Source organism: Pagrus pagrus (genome assembly GCF_965226575.1).
Source record: "Pagrus pagrus genome assembly, chromosome: 23".
Taxonomy (NCBI): Eukaryota; Metazoa; Chordata; class Actinopteri; order Spariformes; family Sparidae; genus Pagrus; species Pagrus pagrus.
In genome coordinates this window covers 4,092,746-4,118,782 of record NC_140205.1, presented here as the reverse complement: position 1 = coordinate 4,118,782, position 26,037 = coordinate 4,092,746, and the positions used below count along the sequence as shown (strand labels likewise).

The following is a 26,037-nucleotide window of genomic DNA, read 5'->3' as shown; positions in this document are numbered from 1 at the left end:
AAAAAAGTCGCCTTTTTCATGAAAACGTCGGGCGATTTTTTCAATAGCTTCCAGGTCTTTGGACCGATTGACTCGAAATTTCTCCCAGATGTGGCCCTATACTGGCTGAACGAGACACAGCAGTCCCCATTGGATTCGGGTGGAATTTGGATTTTTGGTGAACTGCAAACTTCTTTGCAAACTTCCAGTTATTTTTTAAAATGCGCTGAATTACAAAACTAGAAGTGTCTTTACGTTGCAAATGCTCAGATTCAGTTTGTGACTTGCGTGTCTATGCGTGTCTGTGTGTGCATGTATGTATATACATGTCCTTACTGTTGTATGTTGGGGAATTTATGAACTGTGTGTGTGCACGTACATGCCCTTGTGTGTGTGGTTCTTTATCCAGCCCTCACGCAGTTCCGGATCGCCTGCGTCTCCGGGTGAATCGGATCAGCCTGCAGGAGTACGACCGACTGCAGTACGACAAAGAACGACTACGAGACATCTGTAAGGCTCTGTTTTCTCTGAATCAAAGAAACTTGATGGTAGCCGTGTTTCAAGTAATCTATTTTATGTGCATTTAGAAGTATCGCTTGAGACAAGGTTCATGTAAAACAGCATTTTTTTAAGAAAACAGAAAAACTCCTCAATTTCAAATTTTTCTGTTTCCCGCGCTCATGTAGTGGTTTGCCTTTTTAGAAAAGCAGTTAATGTGATTAATTGGAGATGGAAACAGTTTTTTCCAAATAAGAAAGAAGAGGAAGAAGGAAAAGAAGAAGAAGAAGGAGAAGAAGAAGGAAAAGAAGGAGAAGAAGAAGAAGAAGAAGAAGAAGAAGAAGAAGAAGAAGGAAAAGAAGGAGAAGAAGAAGAAGAAGAAGAAGGAGAAGGAAAAGAAGAAGAAGAAGAAGAAGAAGAAGGAAAAGAAGGAAAAGAAGAAGAAGAAGAGTGTAACGTAGCCTATCACACTGTCCTCTGACGAAACTACTGTTTTTGTATCACCGATCATAAGATGTGGTCAATAACCTGTATTTTTTGGCTTGTTTGTGAAAGTGGTCACTCACAATAAGTTCCCTCTCAACCTGTTTGTGTCTTCCAGCCATCCCAGTGGGCATCGTGGTGGTGAGGGGCGACTGTGACCTTGAGACATGCCGACTCTATATCGACAGATTACAAGAGGCAAGTTTTCCCCTTTAGCTTTACCATTACTTTAATGTTCTTCTTTCTCTCCCTTCCTCTGGTTCTTCCTCGTCATCATTATTTCATGATGCTTGCAGCGTCATCTCTCCACCAGTTATTTATAGATGGATATGCAACCAGCACCAGCGGGAATGCAGAGCTGTCTGTCTTATGTGGGAAACCTTTGCTAGCCGAGCTAACATCCGTGCAAGTTTTTGATGTAAATGCTTTGGCTGTTTGTTAACCTTGAAACCTGTCTGCTGTGCTTGCTAGGACTTACACCAGGCGCCATCTACTGGCCACAGAGTGCACTACCAGGTATATGACTTTTGGGTGTCTCACTGCAGGAAAAGTTGGGTTATTATTAGTTTTGGAGACTTTAGAAGCTACTTGCTACATTTTTAAAAATCTCTCAGTCTGACCTTATACAATCTGTGTCATGATTTTAAAGACTTTTTCCCAGAATGTTCTTCTTGCAATGATAGAAAAATACCTTTTTGGTTACACTACACCCTTTAAAATGAGGTGTTCAACTGTAAAAACTAGCTAAATATGGTCTAATACAGACTGACACCCATGTTGAGTAAAGAAAATGTTTCTGGACATTTAAAATATAAACTGATTCGGTCTAAAACTAATTTAAATCAAGCTACACGCTGCCTCATTGTCTTAATTGTCTCTGTCTTGCTATTAATTGTTCGACTGCTCAAAACAAAAACACTTAATCTCTGTCTAGATTTCTCTCTTTTTGCTTCTTCTCTCTTCAAATAAACCCCATGTTAACTTTATAATATTCAGTTTTATTGCTCAGTGAACGGATGATGAAGATCACAGTGTCCGTCTCTTTGTCTCCAGGACGAGTGCAGAGGCGTCCCCAGGACCAGTTCAACCAGTAGACTCTCTCCCAACTGGAGCTTCTTGGATTGTGAGTGATTGAAGCCCTGACACATGCTGACAGAAATAAGAAATGAAAACGATGGACATAAACGCAGTTGTCGGTCAGACTACCTTGATTGAGAAAATTATTTATCTGTTCGTTTGACAGGGATTGTGCACAGCCTCTTAGCTGTGCTAGAGTTAGCTATACGCATATAGACAATGCATATTTACTGTACAACACCAAGATCAGCAACCCCAACAACAATAACCAGATTTTTGTAACACTAATTTCAGCCACAAGAGGCTGATGTGCACCACCACCACACGTTCTAAATAAGACTTAAAGCATTAATGTTTTCGTCCAAGCAAGTTTTACTTTAGTATAAGTACATATATTGTCTGTGAGCATATTTTGCAACATCACTGTCTCGTCTTCCATTTTCCTCACTTGCGTCTCAGGGCTCTCAACTTTTACAAAGTGCCTTAACAAAAAGTAAAACTTAATAAATGAGATAAATTAATAGATAATTCAGAGTTAATTTCAAGCAACAGTAAAAGTGTTTCCTTGTTCACATGTACGTCTCTGCTCTGCAGCCACATCAGCTGACCGCTTCTATCGCATCGACAAGGCTCAGGTAAACACTTTGGCTAAAATAACACTTGATTTTGACTGAAACGTTTGTCTGCTCGTGTACTTACATGCCTCTCTTCTGTGCTTTTGTAGGAGCACCTCCACTTTGTGACAGAAATTTGTCAGGACGAGGTGTTTATCCTGGACCACGAGGGACCTGTGGTTAACCAGGTTAAATACCTCTTTTGCAATTGAGACCTAACTGTACTAAATGGTATATAAGTCATTTCATTGTTTGTTAGCAGTGACATAACTATTAACCAAAGCTCAATTTACTATAAATGTACCATTTATTAATGATGGTTATTATAAAATGTTACCAAATAATCCCTGCTCAATCACATTTTAATTTTTTCTGAAATTTTTTTTTTTTTTCAGGACTCTCTTGACATCTGAGGAACAAGGTAGAACACACACACACACACACACACACACACACACACACACACACACACACACCTTAGCACACATAAATGTATACAAACTGATTTCTGGCTGTAGTTTAATCACTTTAAAACCTGTAAGTGAGAAAATGGTCCTTGGTCTCACTCTGAAAAATATAAACACAAACATGTGCACAAGGTTAAAAAAAATCACACTAACAGGACAAAATTCTACTTGCAGATCTTTTTCTTTGCGAGTGATATTCTGTAGCGTTGCCCCGAGGCGAGCAGCTCATATTCATAGCTTCATATTAATCATGTCTATAACAAACCGTCCAATCAAAGGATGTCTGGTCATGCAAAGTCAAAAGTCACAGTTTGAAGCAGCTTGGTAAATATAATCCAAACAGGTTTCAATTTTACAAATCACCACGTTCAGCCCTTTGATGATTAGAACAATAATGTCTCTGGAGACGTGTTCTGGAAAAGCTGTAGAAGTTTCCAGATGTTTACTGTGGTGGCGTGGCCACCTGGTCTCACGTCCAAAATAAGTCCCTGTGATTCCTGGGACTCTCCGGTTTAATGAAGTTGTTCCTCATCTCATCCTCACATGTTCTGACTTGTTTACTGTTTATCCACTTTCAATTTTGACACCTGCAGCAGCAAACAGCACTACAACACTAGAAATATACAGTAACACACTCTAAGATTGAAACACTGCTTGGATTTGATTTTCTCTTGTTGTATTTTCTTATTCTGCCTGTTTGTAACTTCATACGTTTCATTTTAAGTCAAGTTTGTTTCATTGTTTTGTTGGTTCAATTCTAACAAGCAGTAAAATGTTTGTTGCTGGAGATACAAAAATGACAAAAACTGGAAGCCACACACTTTGGACCTTGCAGGCGAGTAAAATTTGTTTAAAGAGTTTCCATTTTCTAAAACATCTTACTCTTTGTGAATGAAGCAGGTATTTCAGTTACTTGATGTGCTTGATGAGCAGTTTCAGCCTTCACTTGACCATGCAAAACACAGACAGACGGGGGATTTGAAAGTGAAACTTAACCTTCACGAGTGCGGGATAACAAACAAACATTTATTTTCTCACTTCCACTTCCTATCTTAAAAAAGACACGATCTAAAGATAACAATCTAAGCAGAAGTCTGGTTAAATAATAAATAACGTTGGTGAAAAGTCCCCAGAACTTTGCTCAGAGTTGGTCATCAAATCTAACAGCTGTATTTCAACACAGATATTTGTAGAAGAAGGGGAAGACAAACAGGTGTCTGTGGAAAGTGTGAATTCTGCAGAAATCAGTGAACCGACGCCTTGTTATGCAGTGTGATCTCATGCGATGATTTCTGTCTGTTTGTGTGTTTACAGCCCTGCTGAAAGCTGCCAGTACCGGAGACCTCTCTATGGTAAAGTTGAATCACACACAAACAGACGGACGCACACAGTTTGTCCTTGATTGTGTAATTTAAAACCAGTTTCATCTGTTTGTATCTGCGGTACTTTCCTGGGATTTATGAAGACTCAACAGAACAAGTCTCACCTTCATGACATTTATAAATCTGCTCAGCCAAAAATGAGTCAGCATAAAGGCAGTTCGTTCAATCTCTGTACAGTCATTGTACTGTAGGACACAGGAGTTTACAATCAACGGCCTTGTTTCCTGATAAAGCTCAATCTTAGAAGTTTAAGATGCTCTTAACAGATGAAAAGTACTCAGAAATTCCCGGAAAAAAACAGCATCACATCACGTTACAATGCTTTGTAAAGTTTTTTATACCCTGAAGCTACAAGTGAGGACTCTGCATGTACCTTCTTTTAATAAATCCTGATTCCACTTCCCTGTTTTCTGTCTGCAGCTGTCAGAGTGTGTGCGTCGGGGCGTCAGCCTGTTGGTCAGAGACTCTGGAGGTTGTTCAGCGTTACATATAGCTGCTCAGAACGGACACACAGAGCTGGTCAGCTACATACTGCAACAGGGTGAGAATGTGCATGTGTGTAATGTGCTTTATGTGTCATTGGTCATGTTTATTACTGTAAACAAACGGCTCAGACAGCCTCCTGAATGTATTTTATGCCGTCTTTCAAACTTGGCTCAACGTCTGCAGCGCAAAACTTTAACAGGTTTAAAGTTATAATTGTAAAGATTAAAGGTTGGTGGTTACAGTACATGTAGTTTGATACGCTGGTGTGATCCCACCCTCTCACTGAAGCTACATACAACATTTACCCTGTTACAAGACGCTGTACCATCAACATGATTCTGAGGCAAAAAAAGTTACATCATTTTGCTTTAATGGGAAACAGGAAGTCGTTCATCAAAGAACAAAAGCAACTTTTGTTTTGAAAGAATAGACACTTTGTCACTCAGGGAATGCCCCTTACAATGATCCGACTGTAAACCTTAAATTCTTATGACTCCAGCTATTACATGACTATCTTGTTCATTTAATTATGGCCTTTCGGATTCTTTTTTCAAGAGCATACAAGGCTCCGATTAGTTGTATTGAAAGTAATATTATTATACGGTTAGTTTCAAACTGATTTCATTCACAAACATCAAACAAATACACCAGTCTGAACTAGTCCTGGTCGACCTTTTCAACCACCGCAGCAGACAGACTCACTTCTGTTCTGAGAATAGCTGCCTGCTTTGTTTACAGTAACAGGAGTTCCACAACAGCGGCATTTTGGGTTCCTTGTTTTTTTTAAATCAACAATGACAACTTTTTTAAAATGTAGACAAACATTAACTGTTAAAGGTCGAACTCCACTGATTTTACGTTTCCATGTCTTGGGGAGAACTGCTGCATATATGAAGTTGCATAAAGCTTTTTGTGGCTTAAATCTGAAGATTTGCCTCAAGTAATGTAGCTCGAAGCTACATTAGCCACTACTAGCATAGCACACCTGAATCTGCAAGCTGCATTGTGGGTAATCTTGACAAGGAAGAATAATATGTGTAATGACAAAGATGATATTTGTGGTTCTGCTCATTGTTGTGTTTTGTCCTTACAAACAAATATGTTTGTCTGTTGTTTCTTCCTCTTCAGGCTCTAAGGTGCTTCTGGATTTGACAGACAGAGAGAAGTATGTTGGGTACTTTTCATTTTATTTTTTCTAAAGGAACCTCAGTGGTTGTTTTGTGTTAATGTAGATTTAATCAGATTATCGTGAAAGGAAATCTTGTGCTCTAATGACGTGCCAACAACAAACCTGAACCCTCCTTTATCTGCTGGGTGGTTTTTCTTTTTCAATGCCAGTGGAACAACAAACATCTTATGACTCTTCGCTCGTCTTCACAGTTTATCTGATCATCAGGACTTCTGTGTGTTTGTGTGTAGAGGAGACACTGCGTTGCACAAAGCGGCTTCAGAGAAGCAGCATGCCGTGTGTCGATTGCTGATGGAGGCTGGTGCGTCGCTCGAGAAGACCAACTTCCAGGTAAACACACGCTGCACGTTCACTGGAAAACAAACAGGTTTCCCGTAAGTCCTGCTGAGTCATATCGGAGCCGCAGCCTGACATGTAAATGATCTACAGATAAATCCACTCACTGACTGCCAGGGTGTGTCCTCCACTGCGTAGAAGAGAAATATGAAGTGGATCAACAGGTTGTCAGCAGGTTTGACTCTTGTTCACGTTTTATTTCGGGGATTTCCGGAGCTAGTGGAAGCTGGATGCAGGAATTTTCTGGGAGTTTTAGGAAACCTGAGTTGTCTCTGACACTTTGTTTGTTTGTTCTGGGATCATTTGCCCTCACAGTTACAGTTTAAAACACTGTAAAGAAATTTAAAAGCAGAAACGACACAAGACGTGTTTCTTTAATACTTTAAAAGCACTGGAACTTTTAACTCACAACATAACCTCAACTTTCACTTTCTGTTTCAATTTACCACTGAACTAGTAACAGCAGTATCCTCAGACCCCCTTAGCAAATTGCATAATTATTATAAGAGTTGCATGAAGAGGAATTTAAGGAACTTCGTGAAATGGCTACGGAAAATTCTGAATCACCAAAACATTAAGGAAGCTTCTGCTCTTGTGAAAAGTGTCAGTTTGTCGAGTCATCGCTGTAAAAAGTCTGTTTTCATGTCTAAAGTGAGTCATACCTCCCTGAACTGTTTCAACTGATGTTTCAACTCACCATTTACACCAAAGTTATTAAAGAATGTACCATATTGATGGTAAACATGTCAAATTTAAAGAATACAGTAAGCAGATGCTAATAAAGGCTACTTCTTTGTCACGCGTGGAAAAAATCACCAGACTCCATTTAAAAAAATGCTAAATTTTGGGATTTGTTGCATTAGGAGAAACTGTTAAACTTTGTGAAGCGCTGTTTACACATTCTTAACTATTTAGGCCTTCTTGTTAATTCGGCAAACATTACACATGAAGATATTTCTTTCCTTGTGTATTTAACTTATTCATTCGTTCCAGCGATGTAGGTGTATATTTGCCTACAGAGCGGGGAAGTCAGATCAAAATCACGAGAGGTCATTCGAGATGCATGTCGAGGTGCATTTAATGGTGTGACTTGACATAAAGCTGTCGACTTGTGATGTGAACAGCCTCTTTGACTTTCACAAACAGCCAAAATATTTAATTTTATGCCAGATTATATCTCTGGATCAGGCAACGTAGTGTAAAATGTGTTCCCCAGTCAACGACTTATTTTAATTTTTTTCTCCTCAAACGTCTGGTGACCCCTGGAAGTTAACTCATGACCACCAGGTTGAGAACCAACAATTTAATACAACAGCTGTGCAAGTGATCCTGACTCTGTGGACACTGTCTTTTGTAACATTTATTGCTGAAACAGTCCCTGTGGTCTTATATTGATTACTTGTCCGACAGAAAATTAATGTGCAACAATTTTGATAATCAGTGACTCGTGAGTCCAAATGTGCTGGTTCAGCTTCTCAAAGGGGAAGATGTTTCTGCTTTTCTTTGTTTTCTGTTTGTGTTTTGATCTGTTGATTCGACAAAACAAGACATTTAAATTCGTCAACTCAATCATTTTCAGTTTCAGCCCTACGATTTTTTTTTATTTTAATGACCATGTCCCCTCTCAAACATTAACATCTGTGTGTCTCCACCAGGGGAAGACTCCCGCGGAGCAAGTGGAGGGAGACTCTGAGCTCGCCAGCTACCTGAGCACCCAACACCCTTCCTCTACCACCAACGAAGACTTGGAGACGGCTGTCCGAGGCTCAAAAATCTACTTTTCTTACAAAAATGCAGAACAATGATTTGATTGATTTTTTTTTTCATTTTATTCCTAAACTCGTATGACAATCTTTGTTTTCTGTTTACAACATTCCTGATGCTCTGCTGCACCTCAAGCCTCTCAGATTTGATTTTCCTGTCAAAGTATTTGTTTCTCCACGACGCAGGATTTCTACGATGGCTACAACTGTCGACGTCCGACACTGAGACGTTCCTCTGAGTGTCTTTATGTGAAATGTGTGTAAATGACAGCCTGAACTCTCTGTGAATGGTGATGACATTTTCTATGAAGTGACTGTGGTTCTAAGCTCGGCCCGCTCTGAATGACACACACACACACACACACACACACACACGCTTCTTATCACTCTTTTATTGAGTAGAAACTTTGTGAGTTTTCTCTTAGGTTGTTATTTTTTTTTGTTCTTTTCTGCTTTTGTACTTCTTATTTTTCTGCTGATGATGATGGAATTACTTGAAGTTTGTTTGTTTTATTTTATTTATTTGTTAAAAGAAGATGTGATGCTGTAATGTCGCCTCTGACCTTATTTCCTGTTTGAAAGATTGTTCGAGAACTCGACACCGGGAAGTTCCTGTTTCTTAAATCAAAAAAACATTTATCTAAAAATATCTTAACATAATGAGGAAATCAGTTTTTTACGCTGACTACAGATTCCCCCACGGTGTGAGGAACATTTGCACATCGACTCCAAACGCTTCAGCCAGAAAGTGGTCACCACGCCCATATGAAGTCGGATATGTACCAACAGACTGAAAGGCTCAGTGATGACCTTTGTAGTTAACCATCCAACCTGATACGGATGATGAAAAAATCTCAAAACTGTTAGTGGTTTATGGGATTATGGAGACAAACCTGTACCTGCACAAACATTAACTTCACTTGTCACCAGATAAAGTTTTCAGCACCCTGGGTCAAAATGATATTGATGACATAATTCATGGCACGACACAAAAATCTAAATCAAACATCACAATGCAAATCAAAGAGCCACTGCTGCACCACAGGCTCGTATTGTACGCAGGCAAACGAAGATCAGTCATTAACTTCGTACAAGTTAAGAGAGTTAAGACCATCTGGTCAGTTTGAACAGCAGAGGGAAGTTGATAAAGAAATTTCACTTTCACTTTCTGCACTTTTTATGGACGTTATCAAACTATTAAAGTTATATTTAAACAGCTATTTTTCCTGCCATCACACTGACAGTAATATACAGGAAGTCATGTGAGTATTATGGGGGACTGAAACTGCCAACATCCAAAATAAAATAAATGGCTCAATAAATAAATATAGGCATTAATAATTAAATGTATGAATTTATTTATTTATTATTCAATTATTCATTTTTCATTTCAGCAGTTTCAGTCCTCCATAGATTATGTAATACCGTAGATTTGGCTCTTTTTAGTCAACAAAAAACCTCTAAAATAAAACGAGTTCACAACTGAAACCTTAAGAATCATGATCTCTTTTTTTTGGTTTAAATTTGTTTACCTTGATTTTTAAAATGGTGATACGAGGTCTGGAAAGATGCCTTGAATGTGAATCAAGTACTTACAATATCTTATTAGTTTAAGTAATCACAGAGTGGAAACTTCCCCTCTGTAAATCATTATCAGTGGTTATTACAGGGTGTGTTGAGTTATGTAAGTGTTTTTACAAGGTCACTTACGGTTTGAGACTCCTCTGCCAGTAGAAACAGTGAAATCTCTCTTTAGAAATCCACACTGCATCATATTGTTGTAAACTTTATATATTCTGATGGTCATTAGACGAGCTCACATTTCCAGGCGTACTGGAACATGTTTTTTTATGTTTCATTATCACTTTAAATTTCCACTTTTACATGGTTAGACTGTCACTCCTGTTACTGTAAAAGAACTGTGAATGTGACACGAGACTGAGAGATTTATCAGGCAGCCGTGAAGACGAACACAAGCTCGATGTGTCACCGCTGGGTATTTCCTTAAAGGACAAACATACCTGTGGTCCAGCTGCTCTGGAGCTTCCTCATTGGATTGAGTTACCAGGGGTTTTTTTTTTAGTTTGTGCTTTGTCTGAAGGAGTTCCCATCAATGTTGGTCTCCAAATGAAAGAGACAAAGAGCTCGTTCTTTATCTTGGAAACAGAAGGTGTAGGAACAGAAACATTTACAATTTCCCAACCTGAATAAAAGCTACAGAGCAGCTACTAAAGTAACCTCGTGTGGAGACTATTTCATCATTTGTTTCAACACAACATAAACTGTTTACAGAGATGGAATTGGAAAAGCAGAATTGTGCAAAATAAAATGAGCACGGACGCCCTGAATGGTCACGGATCAAACATATACACATATTTCCTCCGTTTTCCTGTGATGACAAGTTAAAATGAAGTTGTTTTCTCGAGATCATGAGTAGTTCATGTCATTATCACGTAAAGTCTTTGCAAAGTAATCCACTCACACACTCCCCTGGCGATGTTCTTCTTTTTATGCATCCATGGCAACGTCATAAACTAGAGACAAATACTGTACTCATCAGCATTTTTAATATGTTTCCAGGAAGTTAAAAACTCTAAAATACCATTAAAAAATACCAACAAAACAGCTTTTTTGCCACTGTTGGGCCTGAAACTGGTTTATAGGTGAGATATGGAGCGAGACATATGTAGAGAAAACACAAAAATGATTTTGACTCCAGTCGTTTGGCAACGTTGGTGCCACACTGAGTGACGCGCTAACGTCACGTAGCTTTGTACGTAATAACAATACACACAAAGCTAAAGTGAAGCAACTAACTTAAAGGTACACTATGTAGTTTTTTCTGCCTCAACAAACTAAATAAACAAACACAATTTCACACTGTTTTACTTTGTTTATATGTGGCGGACCCCGCCACCTTTCTAGGGTCAAACAGTGTTCTGGGACCTTATTTTCCTCTGAGAACAGCTTGTTTCTTGAGTTATGGACAAAATAAATATTTCTGAGTTCGTATGATGACCATTTTTAGAAATTCTGAACTACAAATCGCCCCTTTAAGGATGAAAATCACTGATAACTACGGTGGACAGACGTTTCTACACTCGTAGTTTTCTACCTTTTTTACTTGTGACTCCTAAAAAAAAATCAAGGCTTAATGAAATCCATCGACACTGGTTGCAAACTTGAATTTAAGGTCTTTTAATATGGTCCTTTAATTCTGTTTGTGACGGCTGAAGGTCTCCCATGACTCGTGAGTCATGTTATGATTACGCCATGTTTGCACATGATGTTTGTGAAGACAGCTGTTGTAAAAGAGGAAGAATTCTTTGTAGGCTCAATCTGAAACAAAATATAGGTTATTACTTTTTAAAAGTTCCCAGTTTCTCTAAAGACTTCAGACTGAAGACATTTTAACCCATTTTTAGGAGCCCGACCCTGATTTCATAACTAACTGTGCTTGGAAAAATATCTATAAGAATGTAAGCTTTGTCTTTTTTTATTAGTGTGAATGCTGAGTCAGCATTCACACTATTGTTCTTCTGGAATTTATTATTATTATTATTATTATTATTATTCCTGCTTCTGTATGTTTTTTGGGCCGCTTCTCCTCCTACAAATTTTGAGCTATAGAAACCATTCAACTATCAAAATGTTCAGCTTTTTAAGCTCTTTCAGTTTATTACTTTTCAGCCTGTCTGACTTTTCAGCTTTTGAAAAAATCAGCTTTTTCTGCAAATTCTTGACCATTCATTCTCATAGTTTTATGCATTAGGCAAGTGTTTTCCAGCACACTCAGCAGATTTTGCTAAATCACTTCAGCAGTCAGCATTCACACTGTATTTTCGCAGGAAACATTTTTTCTAGTTTAATTCACACTACCTGCCACAGCTGCCACAGCTCAGTGCCACAACAAAGCATTCATTAAAAGACTTCGTCACTGACGCGTCAGAAAAAACAGGTTTAACTTTGTTTTGGAAGTTTCTGTCACCACAAAGAAAAAACCCCTCTGTTAACTTTGTGATGAACGTGAAATGTTCATGGGAAGAAAATAAAATCTTGTACATATATTTGAGGCATAATGACAAAGCATACCGGACTGTACAGCTGTAACATCATTTGAGTAATCCCATTATTTTTTTAAAAATCAAGTTGAAACTCCCTGCTTTGTTGACTTTGTTGCTGTGTCACTATTTCTCAGTTTCACTTTCGTCTAGATAGAAAAGAGCAAAGAAATTCATTACATTTTACACTTTGTTGAACTCTGCTCTTGCTGTGATCACATTCTCAATCGATATTTTAATCACTGTATTGATTTTTAAACGGAAAAACTCGAGAAAAACTCAAAAATAGAGCGAATAAGTAGTTTTTTTCACACGAACGGCAAATATTGCATACAGCCACGTCATCACGCAAGACACCACGTCATGAGGTGACGTAGGCCTACTCTCCGACTGTTTGAATAAAAGGGGCAGTGAGACTCGGGCACAGGTTATTCGGTCGTAAACTCGACAGGAGACACTTGTTGGATAACTTAGTTTGTTTTACCGGCTTTATTATCACTTGGACCGTAAGTACTCGTGTTTTTTATGTTTTCAAAATACTGTACATACGTGATTTAGCTGTTGACACGCGGTGTAAAGTGTGTTTTGGTAGTTTGGCAGATGAGTAAGTGACGTTATGAATGGCAAACGTTGAATTTAGCTAGCTTAATACTTACTTACGTTTTGAATAACGGTTAAATAAAGTTAGAGTCGGATAAATATCGGTTTTAATCATTTTCCAGCTCAGCTTATAACTCTTTCAGAGCTAACGAACTGACAGGAAACTAACAGGTAACGTTTTATAATTCTGTTTCCAAACCGTTCCGCCATTTTAGACGTTAAGACGTTAAGACTTATATCGACATATTTGTTTCATGTACTTTCACGTACTTTGACCTCGTACAGTTAAATAGTCTTAATACAAACGTGTCGAGCTTCGTAGATCAGCGAAATTGACTTAAATCCAGCGTTAAGTATATCCTCTATTAAATAAACATGCCATGTGACAGTTAATCTTTTTTATTTTTGTTTTATTTTGTCGTGTGTTTGCGGAAACAGCTGGTTAATATTTGGGCTGACCTCTACAGGTACATGCCCAGACATGACCCAGATACTTCCTCACTTTCACACCACGAGAGGGGGGTGTTTATATTCAGGCTATCTGCTGAACACAGGCTATACGAGGTCAAAACATAAATAAAGTCATAATAAACAAACACGTCAGTTTGAATGAATCAACAGAAATTTGTTTTAGTCATTTTGAAAAAATTAATTTATTAATAAACTTGGACTGTTTCAAGATTCTCATACTAAAGATGTTCGGCTTCTCCCTGTTTTAAAATGATTGTACATTTTTTGGGGGGGTTAATTATTGCACAGTTTTCTGACATTTATAAAGAATAATGATTACTTGATTGATCAATATGATAAGAATAAGAATCACTTGTTTTGGGCCTATATATGATCAAAATGGACGTGAAACTGATAAGAATAAGAAGAGTAGGAAGAACAAAAGACTAAGGAGTGAATACACTGAATCTTACAAACTTATTTTGCAGTTTATATATTAAAATAATCTACAATCACAAAAATACCCCTGACAAGTTCCCAGAACCAAATATAATCTCGTCAGATTGCTCGTTTTGTTTGAAAAACAGTAAAAATCCCAGATATTCATCTTATGATAAAGAAAAGCAGCTAATCTTCACATCCAAGAAAACATGAAGAAGGACGACACCGGACTGTTGCTAACCTTGAATATCTTCTCTGTATCTCCAAATCTAGTTTTTCTTTACCTGCCCAGCAAAATAATCTATAATAAAAACTAAAAAACAAAATTTCTTGCAGAATAACAGAAATAAGTAAAGACACATCACAGAAGCAATTCCCACATCCACATCCAGATTAACCCCCTTCTTAAGTGACAATTTCATTTTTAACTTTTATCATTTTGATGATCTTTCATTTTTAATCAACAGTGAAGCAACATGGCGAACGGTCACGTGGAAATCCACGACCCCATCTCCAACCACAACAACGTCACCAGCAGCACAAACTGTGACCGTAACTCTACCTCAGATCAGGACAGCATGGCGGACACGGTGGAGCTCAGACTGATGATGGCCTATGCAACAAGGAGACGGCCAACTCAGAACGTTGAGTCTCTCACACAGGACAGCCCGAGTGCATCTAATGGGGATGCACATTCAAACGGACCATCGTCGGCTCCGACTCCAGCCAAGACTGAAGAAGAGGGGGAGAAGAAGGAGAGGAAGAGGAAGAAGGGAGTCGCACGTTTGTTGAAACTTCTTCCCTGCATCAAACCTCAGACAGACGACAAAGAACCGGCCCAAAGTACTGTGAACAGATCTGGTGTCGCTACCAGAGGTTTAGTTATTATGGGAGGTGAGTGATAAAATGTAGCCTCAGCTAACCCCAGTACATTCACAACACATCAGGGCTTTAACTACGGATTTATTTTCATTATCGAATAATCAGAATCATTGTTTTCTCTGTGCAATAACAGATTTGTTGATCATGAAAATGATCATTACTTACAGAATATTTTCATATCATACAATGTTTTTACCAGAAATTCACCTCCATGGTTTCTCCCCTGTGTGACACATTTGCCATTAGCTTCCTGTAAGTCGTAAAAACTTGCTGAGTCATTTCTGTACCTTTGCTGAAATGCTCATGAGTTAGGAAGTTATGTTGTTTGAGATGTGCAGTCAGAGGCTTTTCCTGCTTTATTACCAGCAGGTAGTCGTGAGTCAGGTAGAGTTTTCCACTTCTACGTCACAGGTTGTCAGAGTGTGGATGTTTTTGGAAAGGTGGTCTAAGAAATGAGCGTTGATTTGATTTAGTTTGCTGTATTTCTAACACGTGTGTTTGTATTTCTCTGGACTTCTGTTTGTTTTAGATTCCAATGAAGTCGAAGTCGAAGAAAAGGATGAGTTGGAAAAGGTGGCGGAACGACTGACAGCGATCGCCAGTGAAATCCCGTTCACTCGTCCTGAACTGGAGTCGGATGCACCAGAAGGTGAACCAACTGACAGTGAGTTTTGGTTTCCTGCCTACAGAATAAACACATATACTTAAATCTTCTTGCATGAGACGCAACATATCTACGTTTAAGTCTGATTCTGCAAACTTTATTGCACAGACCTTCTTGTAATCTGTGCTTTGATTGATAATCATGTGTTCTGTTGTGTAGATGAAGTGGAGAAAGTGATCGGTCTGCTGCTGAGGGACGAAGGAGACAGACTGAACGAGACGGTAAGAAACGGCTTCTTCTCTGACATTAAAACCTACATGTATATCTTACATTTCCCTCAACCTTTTGGAGCATGTTGTAGGACGTTTTTGGGGAATTAATTGCAAAACAAAAATTGTATTTGTATAGGTTTATATGATGTCTTACTGCTTCTTAAGTTTTAAACTTCCACACATTGCAGCACTCATTCAGCATTCCCATATTTCACCATATTGAGAATGTCTTTCTAAATTTCACAAATGTACAACTTTTTTAAAGAATTTATCAGCTACTGGCTGTTTTTGACCTACAGTAGTGAAAATAATCCTGCTCCAAAAAACCCAATATTTTTGCGTAAATTACATTTATATCATCAAGCATTTTTAAAAGACATATTTTAGAGTGTGAACTGGTGCCAGGTATCTCCTCTGTATTAATTAAATCTGTCTCAGTGATGAAACTAAACACAAGATGTTTCTTGTCTCCATCAGGTGCTGAAAGATGCCAACATCGCTGCAGAGCTCTTTTGGAACTACCGTTTCTTTGAAAGGCTAGTAAGGACCCTTCTCATCAGGATGGGCCTCATGAACACTGAACCCAACACTCTGGGACCACAAGCGTCCCCCAAAACCCAGATCGCTGTGACCCTCGAGGTGAGAACAACTCTACAGTTTATATGGTTTACTGTTTTTATTCCATGTAGTATTTCATACTGGAAGACAACGAATGAAGCAGCATCTACAACGACGAACCAACAAAGACTCTTCATTTACTGTCCTAAATGAGAAAGAAAAGCAGCAAATAGTCACATTTAGAAGCTTGAAACGGAAAATGTTTGACATTTTTGAATGAAAAACAACTGAAACAACAAAATTGATTGTCGAGAAAAGTTGGCAATGTTCCCTCGATCGATTTATTGCTCATCATTGCAGCTCTAGTGACCATCTTAAAAGTGAAATCCTGCCTTGAAGTGTTCAGACTGTATCTTTATTTGGCTGGAATATAAACGGCCTCGTTGAATCATTTCTCTTTTTAAAGGTCTGTTTTGGTTAATAGCTGAACATGTTTCTGTTCTCCGGCAGGCCACCAGTCGTCTGTCAGCAGTGAACACCCTGCCCATGAGCCGAATGCTCGATCATGGCGCCAGATATCTGCGGGATCATTATTCATCCTGGGCACAGCAGGAGGGAGGATATGTACGTCAAACACACACAACTTGTTAATACCTTCTTAAAATAGTCTGCTCTTTGAAGCCTTTTTCAAATTAATGCTGATATTTTCTTGTCTTTCGCAGGAGGAAGCTTTTCACAGTGACAACGAGGATGAAGATGAAGTCCATTGAAATGAAAGAAGTGGTGAAATCTGCCACTCCGTTCCTTCAGCTTCACTCCATCCCTTCAGTTTGACTTGAAGTGGAGAGCTTTAGCATCCCACCATTAGCACACCTCACCTATGTGTATATATACATATCTGTCATCTTTGAAATCACTCTTATCGAGGTGTTTAGGGTGCTCCCGAGAGCGTTAAATTTGGCATGTTCTGCCATTACAGTTTACATGCACATGGATGACCTGATGAGCATTAACGTATTTGTATGCATTATAAAAATATTAAAGCGTGATGTTTCAGTGTGACTTGAGTCTTACAGGGATCCAGAGCCAAAGAAAAAACAGCTTAAGCAATGAACTACAGTAATGTGATTTTAAATGTTATGTTGGGAAGCTGCAGACTTCTTAAATCTGCAGAATTCCTGCTGTAGTTTGGTAGAAAAAAGCAATATATTTTGACAAGACTATGATTTTTGTCAGCACTTCAGCAATGTGCCAAGTTTGTTTCAATTTTTTTATGATGCATCTTTCATGTTTTTTTTTTATGCAATATTAACAAAAATCTTTTGTACTGTGATTTTTATATTTTATTTTTTAATTTTACGACACGAGTACATTACTAAAAAACAATAAGCTGTATTTCTGAAGCCCAGCGATGTTTTCCACTTTGTTCTTAATTCTCACTATTTATCAAAAGATTTGTTTGTGCAGCAGAATGAAAGAAATAAAACTGGACACTTGATTTTCACCAGCAACAATATCATAACTACATCATCACTGCCATGTGTATAAAGAAAATGAAATAAAGACCTTTACTTTTTTACAATGTTTACATCCTGTTCTTGGATTTTGCTGAAGAAGAAACTTTACATTTTAATAAAGAGGACGCCATCTTGTGGACAGAGGAGGAACAAACGTCTCGAGAACAGATCATTCATGAACTCCATTTGAATTGTGGATGATTTACAGTGTTTTCACATTTTTTTATGTTGTAGTTACTTTGCCAGTGCTTCCACTAAGTGACAAGTTGTCATATCAATTGTTTGATAATTTCGGCATATAAAAAAGGAGCGACAACAGCACTTTGCTTTATTTAGATCTCAACTTTGGAGATTTGGTTTATTGCTCAGAGGAAAAAACTTTGGCATTTAAAGCATCGTGCCACCTGTAAACAAAAGTTATACATCATGCCGAATTAAAGAGGACAGTCCCGTTGATTCATTGAGTTACTTGAATCGAGTTTGCAAAAATGATTGCGGGTTGTTAAAATAGAATAATCTTTAAATCTGCATTTTTCTTAACGGAGTTTGGCGTGTACTCCCCGGATCGTATCGGCATTTCCCCAGTGAAATGAGATCCAACCCGTTCCCCTGCGCACCGAGACTGCCTCAACCTGCTTACCGACAACAAACATGCACACCTTCAGCACGAGACATCGGTCGGTGTCATCGCTTCTTACGATGACGTCTCACCTGTCTGTCCAGCAGCTTACACACCTCAACAGACTCGTTACGCAGCGTACTGAGGAGTGTGCGTGATGTTTAACGCCGTGCACCAGGGTCGGAAATACGCGCCCATGCGCTCCGCGGTCACGGATGACTCTCCATTAACCGTGCAGACCGTTCACGTCAACAAGTCCCTCGGTACACTGACCGAGCCACCGGAGGCGACTTGGCCGCCACCGGGCGCTAAGATGCGGATCTCCAAGGCCAACAAGGGCGCGGTGGCGGTGAGAGCTGTGCGGCGGCATGCGTCTCCGTCTCAACCGGCCAGTCTGGAGAGCCTGGAGGCGGCTTGGAGCGAGAGAGGGCACCCGGAGGTGAAACCACCACCAGCGGAGGGTTTACAGGGTCATGAGCCAGAAGCAGCCGGGAACGGGATGGAAGGACCCGGTGGAGGGCCAGTGAGGAGCCGGAAGAAAGGCTTCAGACCCCCCGATGTGAGGACCATCTTCACCCCCGGAGAGAAGGACCCCAGGGTGAGAGAGGAGTCCGGGGAGGGACACAGCTTCGAGTCTGGAGGCGAGAACACCTGGTGTGATGTGTGCTGCCAGTACATCTTCCAGGAGGGTCTCACCTGCGCAGGTGAGTCTGCAGATGGGGAGTAGAGGGGTGTTGGTGGGTGGACTCCTGAGCCCCCTCAGAAGGAGTTTAAGACTCACTTGGGTGTCAAACTTTGTCAGGGGCCTCAGATATTAATATAATATATCATATGTAATAATAGTAATCAGGGGCTTTAAGATTGACAGTTTTTCATGTCAAAATCAACAAAAAATCATTTTTTGTTAGATTTGTTTCTCTCTTTACAGCCGCCCATAAACCACCAGTGTATTATTGGTATTTTGTACAATGAGTATCTAATCAATAAGCCTCTAAACCAGTAAATCAGAAGTGAATGACACTACTTTTGAGTCTAATAATGAACAGTATTGGCACGGAAGCTGAAAATTTGACTGTTTAATGTGAAAGAAGAAAAAAAAATGCATTAATATGAAAATAATTCACTATTCTCCATAAGAATTAAATACCCGGCACCGTACCACAATGCAGGGATTGTAATACGTTGTTGAAACAAACAAAAAGGAGATTTGTATATTTTAAAATACGCAGAAAATTGCATTGAGTCTGGTTGGTTGTTTCAGCGAGGATTTGCAGGTTTATATCACCATAAACTTAATATCTTTAGGTTATAGACTATTGGTCAAACACAACAAATAATTTTTTAAGCGTCTAAATGACATTTTACAGACAAAATGCATCAAACTATACAGTAAATACCCTACAGACTGATCAACAATGACATCAAATGTTAACCTCATGTCCATGAAAGACACTAGCATTAGAAAGGTATAAGTGTCAGTAAAGGCAGGCAGGTTTTTCTGTGAAATAAAACCAAATATAAAACTTATATCTGAGTATAATTGCTGATTTTTGGGTTCACAGAGTCATAAATGAGCCGGGGAGGTCTCCTTGCTTTGCGGCACCCTCACATCCAGATTGACCTTTTCAGGGAGCTCATAAATCATTTAACCCGTTTTAATAAATCTGTCATCAACATTTTGGGTAACAGGGTTTGACATGAAGTGGAAACCACATGTTTAAAGCTGCTTTAATGACATAAGTAGGCACGGCTCTGAAACGCAGCCCAGCAGCTGGAATGCAGTCGGTATGCAGACGGACCGGTTCAGGTCTTGTAAAGGAAACAAGCCTCGGTGTCTCCTCCAGTACAAACTGCGGACCTCCCTCTGTGTCCACTTCTGTCTGACAATTAACAATAGATAAAGGAAACACAGAAAAAGACTCTTCTTCCTCGTGTGTCGGCTCCTAACATGGCTGCCATGGCGCCTCTTGTTTGTGTCCTCATGGAAATGAGACGTTTTGAATATTCAAACTACTGCTTTCATCCAGGATTCATCTTTTTCTCCTGTTCGAAAAATCTGTTACGCCTGAAGACGTCTAGCAAAACATCATTGAGTGAAAGTTTGGCCACTTTCTCTTCCTTTTACTCAATTACTTTCATTTTAGTTATTGAAATCTCATCATCAGTCACACTATTTATCAGTTATAGCTCATATGCAGCACATGTAAAGTAGAATTCATGTCTAAAACTGCAGCAAATTCAGGTGTTTTGCTGTTTTGCAAGTTTGTTGTGTAAGGTAACTTTTTTGCTTTGCCTTTGCTGTTGTTACAAGGCATTTTATTAAGTCACAATTAAACATTTAAGTGGTTTTATCACAAAATACAACACAAAAATAAACATTGTACGAAAAAGACAGAGATAGGAAACAACACGCAACAAGACGCAAACCATAAACCATAACTAAGTAGCCTAAATAAAATCTGTCCATTCAGTTTTCCATCAAATAAAAGTAGGCTATAAACTTAAAACACAAGGACCTGATGAAATGTTTTTGCACTTGTTAATAATTTATGTTTATGTATTTTAGTTCAGATCAATAAGCAACCAGAGTTGTATCCTGTCCACGAATAACAGATATCAACACCAAAACAAGGCTGACGTCGACACGGATACAGAACAAACTTCTGACTCTCCCTTCTTCGTCCATTCAGCCTTTTAACCTCGTTATGTTTACAGATAACAGTCGAGCACAGCGAGCTCTGTGTTTCCGTCAGCTGATGGACTTCGTGTGTGTGTGTGTGTGTGTGTGTATTAAGTGTGTGTGCTGATGTTTCTGCTCGTTTAAAAGCTGTTTCCGCAGTTGATTGCCACTCAGGAAGCCCGTTAAAGGCCCATTACTCCATCTGAATTTCATCAACCTTCCCAAAAGGACAAAAATGATTTCAGATAAAAACTAGAAGGGAAACGTCTCATCGCTGACGTCCTTCAGCTCTCCGCAAGCTCTGTCGGTCACTAGTTCACTTATTAACACGCAGAAACTGTCACGCATGACTCAGCTGAGCAACAACAGCAGCTTTGTTTAGCTTTTTCTTTTAAATATTAATTTGTCATGAACGGATTATGATGCTGAACTTTACCCAGTGTGATGCAGAATATTCAAATCCTCACTTAAAGGATAAGTACCGTTTTTTACAACCTGGACCTTATTTCTGGCAAAAGATATGGTCATTTACTCACCCAGATAACTTTGGTGTCATTCGGCGTCGTTCGGACGAAATTAGATCCAGTGTAGCGGCGATATATCCATATAATGGGAGAGACGGGGCAGCGACACACAGCCTCTATATAATGCATTATCTGCCACGAAACTAGTTAATTTCATCAATATTTTGTTACGATATGCTAGCGCTATTAGCCTCTGAGTCCGGGCTCGTCCGTTATCAACATCCGGGGTCAAACTAGCAGCAGCAGCTACAGGTAAACAAGGCGCGCTGTCGCGGGTGCGCGCGCAGCTCAGAGACGACATCTTCCAGGTCAGAGGTAGTAGATCAGCCTACAGACCCCGGATGTTGACAATAGACGAGCCCGGACTCAGAGGCTAATAGCGCTAGCATTTCATAACAAAATATTGATGAAATGAACTAGTTTCGTGGCAGATAATGTGTTATATAGAGGCTGTGTGTCGATGCCCCGTTACTCCCATTATATGGATATATCGCCGCTACACTGGATCTAATTTCGTCCGAACGACGCCGAATGACACCAAAGTTATCTGGGTGAGTAAATGACCATATCTTTTGCCAGAAATAAGGTCCAGGTTGTAAAAAACGGTACTTATCCTTTAAAGCCTCTAAAGGGGACTTTGTTGTTGATTCTGGCGCCCCCTGTGGACAAAAGATGACAACAGCGAAACAAACTGAACTTTGTTTTAGTGCCGTAACTACAGAGCAGCTTGTTGTCAGCGCCCTCTTGTGGACAAACTGTGTAATGGACACCCTGTTTGTATATTATGGAAGCTTTTAAGGGCTTAAACTAAATATATAAGTAATATTTGGTCATTTATTTAAACATTTTGTTTTAAAATGATGCATTTATTCATTTATTTAGGTATTTAATCATACAATTATTGATATATTTATTTATAGATTTAGTTGCTTAAAACCCTCAAACATATTTCTTGATACTTGCTGACATACATGCTAATTAAATCTATATTCTTTAATTATTTGGATTTTTTATAACATGTTTTATTTATTCCTTTAACACTACAGTTTTATTTTCTGTACATTTTTTTTCTCAACATGTCCGTATCCTGCAAAAAAACATATATTATTAATAACGTTAACTTTTTGTGAGCGAATAAAAACAATTTTCAGCACTGTGACGACACATTTTCAGAAAATCTGCTGGGTTTTTAAATAGATTATTCAGGAGAATTTTCAATATCCACGAATAAACTCTGATCGATCATTTATATGATGTTATGTTGTCCGGCATTGTACAGGTTATAATAGGGTCACTTAGCTTCACGGCTAGTTGAGCAAACTTGCTAATGGAAGCATATAGTGAGCAGCAGTAAGCGGTTATGCTGCCCTCTACAGTTTTGGAGCTGCCTTTGAATTCTAGCCAGTTTTTGCAAGTTACACCTGTAAATACATGTCTGTTTGAGCACAGGATGAAAACATAATGAAATATATGTATCTATATTTTTACTGTATATGAAACCACACTTGTTGCTTCTTTGATTGAGAGAGAAACCCAAGTTGTTCATCCCGGTAAATTAACATAAACAGGACTCGTGTTCACGTTTCAATGTGTCTCAAAGTGGGTCAGATGAGCCTGGATAAGGACTCTCTCTCTCTCTCTCTGCCACTCTTCCTGTGGGTCTCTCGCCCTTTGTCTCGTTTGTCTCGTTCTCTACCAGCTGAAGTAACAGAAACCTGCTGCAGAGATCAGGAAGTCTTTGTCTGATCGGGTTTAGTGTTGCACCAGGTACACTGTGGGTTCGGCAGAGGGCATTAAAGTGTCTCTAACAGCTCCAGCTTGATTTCAATCTCTTCTCTCAAAAATAGCCATCTTCAATGACCCCATGACCCTTCATCTGTAGTGTTAACGTGTATTAGTGGCTCTTAGATTAGCATCATGTTGGACTTGTAATGTTCATTTACACCAGGGGCCTGCTGTGAATATATAAACAACTATATATCAAGTGTTTCTTCTTCATTTTGAATCCTGTCAGCAGCGGTTGATGTTTTATAATCAGAGCGGGTGATGTAAGCAGAGAGAGAGAGAGAGAGAGTTTCACACTGTAGTGTTGCCTCATTCATGAAGGAGGATGGAGGCTCATTTTGAACCACTGTGCAAAATACTGAAGCCGTCTACAGTCTGCCTTCACCTCCTCTCAGTGTGTGTGTGTGTGTGTGTGTGTGTGTGTTGTGTTGTGTCTCGTGGAGCCAAACTGTCACAGCGACTGAACAAACAAAGGATGGCAGCTGACACACACACACTTATGCAGACAATCACAAATGGGGGTCAGTGTGTGTGAGGAGAGGAACAGTTGAGAGCTGGCAGAGACGGAGACACATCATGAGGGATAATTTTGGATTTACATTAAAGTCTCTGTGGATTTAAATCTGGATTATTGTGTGTGGCTGATAGAGAGTGTGTGTTTGAGTGAGTGTGTGTGTGTGTGTGTGTGTGTGCGAGCGATGGGCTTTGCCAAAAACTTCGGCAAGTCTTTGAGGAGAGTGTCGGGATTTTTCTATCGCTTTCCAAAAGTGATGCGACGCTCCGGTCGACTGGAAGTCATCCTGCTGTGGAGGAACTCCGGTGAGTCTTGAGCGTGTTTACAACTTGGTTTTCCAGATTTTTTGATTTCTTCAAAAGATTATAATTATTGGATGAACATATTTCTAAACTGAAGGAAAGCTTGAACAGGTTGAAATCTTAAAAGGTTTTGAAGGCTTGCATAATGTGTTGAAAGGCTGCTTGAACACATCTCTCAGAGTCTCAAAACATTATGTAAGTCTCCCAAAACTTTCTATAATTAGATTTCAAGCTTTAAAAAAACAAAATTTTCAACTCTTCAGAGATTTTTTTTCTCAGTTACAAAATACGTAATGATATTTATCTAATATGTGATCAGAATCTTATTTGCACTTTTCGTTGTTCCTCTTCCTCCTCAGCGAGAGACAAACCTGTTCACTGTAAACTGAGATGTGTTTCATGGCAGCAGGAAACAGAAAATATCACGTGTCGGAAGAAATTATTAAAAATATCAACCTAAAACAAGTTTATACTGAGCTTCTTTATTGAATTTGAGAAAAAAAGTTAAAAACTAAAAACAAAACATAGTTGTGTCGAGGTTCTCCAGTGTCATCCACACGCATTGTGTCTGCAGCTATTTACTAAGTGTGTCTGTGTACACTGTACAGTGTGTGTGTGTGTGTGTGTGTGTGTGTGTGTGTGTGTGTGTAATACGATAATAGTTTCTGTTCCCTCCGGCTCAGATAAATCACCTGAGAACGTGTCCGAACGTGTCGAGAGGAAGAATTAAAAGGGAAATAAAGAAACAATATAAAGAAACAGAAAAGAACAGATGGCTGCTGTATTTAGCAAACACCTGTCCCCACACACACACACACACACACACACACACACACACACACACACACACACACACACACACACCTGTCTTTGTTTTCTACTGTACAGGCATTTGCAGCTCATGATCTCTACTGGTGTAAAGCCCTGACATGGTGTCATGTTAGGAAACATATGTAGACAGACAACACGCTTAAAATCAAAATGGTAACAATAATAATGATGCATTATCCTTTAATACGGCACATTTGCCTCTCCGTTGTTTCTCTTTTATTTTGAGAAGGTATAAAAGGCACCCACAACAATGTAGACAAATTAAAAGCCAATATGATTTCACTGTAATTAAGCTAAACCACACGATTGGCTGCTTGGCTGGTGGAAGTCTCTTATGTTCATGATCCATGGGCCTCACACAGTCGGAGCTATCCGGGTTATTCTGTACCCAAATAGTCAAATCTCTGACGCTGTATCCAGATTTTCCTTCACTGATCCACCGACTGAACTGAGACCGCTTCCTCTGAAGTGTCTTGGTGTGGTTGTTTTGGTCCATCTGCTACTCAATCCACCCGAACCAACTGTAAACCCACCGCGACGTCAGCATCGGCTTCACTATTCAGAACCAAAAGCTCCGTCCATATTTCATACAGTCAGTGGCTGAAACTAATCAAACCGAGGAGGAAAATGAACCAGAGTCAGAATCGACCGGACCAAACAGCGGCAGCCTCTACATCAGCACAGTGGACGTGCCAACGCAGAGGGCAACAACAAAACAAACAAAACAATGCAGGGGTGTCTGGGAAAACAGCTGAGAGACTCAATTTTTGCCACAACGCAATGCAACTTCATCAAAATATGAGAGCTGTCGTCTGGTGGACTAAATGCAGCACAGAATGATTTCCTGTTATTTTTATGTTTATAGCCTAATTAACTGTTTATATGTTTTATGTTTGCAACCCAGAATAAATGCTGGCAGTGTACGTTTCTGCAAACTGCAGATATGTTTAAACTTTACAGTTCTTTAGGCTCAGTTTTCTAATTTATGTTGCGACAACGCTGTGCTTATGATCTGGTTCGGTTTAGGCACAAAAACGACTTGGTTAGGGTGAGGAGAAGATCATGTTTTGGTTGAAAATGTTAGTTTTTTGTCGTCACAAACTGCTTGAAACTGTCCTGAGGT

At 39.3% G+C, this 26,037-nt stretch overlaps 4 protein-coding genes across 4 annotated transcripts in view; all 4 read left to right on the top strand.

Moving 5' to 3' along the window:
- Positions 1 to 273: 273 nt before the first annotated feature.
- Positions 274 to 2,863, top strand: LOC311252792 (diacylglycerol kinase iota-like; the record flags this gene model as incomplete). Its single annotated transcript, XM_084346331.1, has 7 exons — positions 274 to 293; positions 389 to 489; positions 1,079 to 1,158; positions 1,432 to 1,476; positions 2,014 to 2,083; positions 2,632 to 2,672; positions 2,762 to 2,863. 7 exons carry the CDS (start codon positions 274 to 276, stop codon positions 2,861 to 2,863), a joined length of 459 nt encoding a protein of 152 aa, XP_084202457.1.
- A 188-nt stretch (positions 2,864 to 3,051) lies between these two features.
- On the top strand, positions 3,052 to 8,966 carry LOC311252660 (diacylglycerol kinase iota-like). Its single transcript, XM_084346004.1, has 6 exons — positions 3,052 to 3,072; positions 4,433 to 4,470; positions 4,921 to 5,041; positions 6,115 to 6,160; positions 6,406 to 6,505; positions 8,167 to 8,966. The coding sequence occupies exons 2-6, from the start codon at positions 4,468 to 4,470 to the stop codon at positions 8,314 to 8,316; spliced, it is 420 nt and encodes a 139-aa protein (XP_084202130.1). The 5' UTR covers positions 3,052 to 3,072; positions 4,433 to 4,467; the 3' UTR covers positions 8,317 to 8,966.
- Positions 8,967 to 12,713: 3,747 nt separating this feature from the next.
- Positions 12,714 to 17,728, top strand: LOC311252873 (uncharacterized protein). Its single transcript, XM_084346479.1, has 7 exons — positions 12,714 to 12,841; positions 14,294 to 14,720; positions 15,238 to 15,372; positions 15,532 to 15,593; positions 16,062 to 16,223; positions 16,653 to 16,766; positions 16,865 to 17,728. Exons 2-7 carry the CDS (start codon positions 14,303 to 14,305, stop codon positions 16,910 to 16,912), a joined length of 939 nt encoding a protein of 312 aa, XP_084202605.1. The 5' UTR covers positions 12,714 to 12,841; positions 14,294 to 14,302; the 3' UTR covers positions 16,913 to 17,728.
- A 707-nt stretch (positions 17,729 to 18,435) lies between these two features.
- LOC311252791 (uncharacterized protein) overlaps positions 18,436 to 26,037 on the top strand; it is a gene marked incomplete at both ends in the record, with an annotated part of 14,136 nt that continues 6,534 nt past the window's right edge. The window contains one exon of the mRNA XM_084346330.1: positions 18,436 to 18,982. Coding sequence (XP_084202456.1) covers positions 18,436 to 18,982 — 547 coding nt within the window. The remainder of the gene's footprint in view (positions 18,983 to 26,037) is intronic.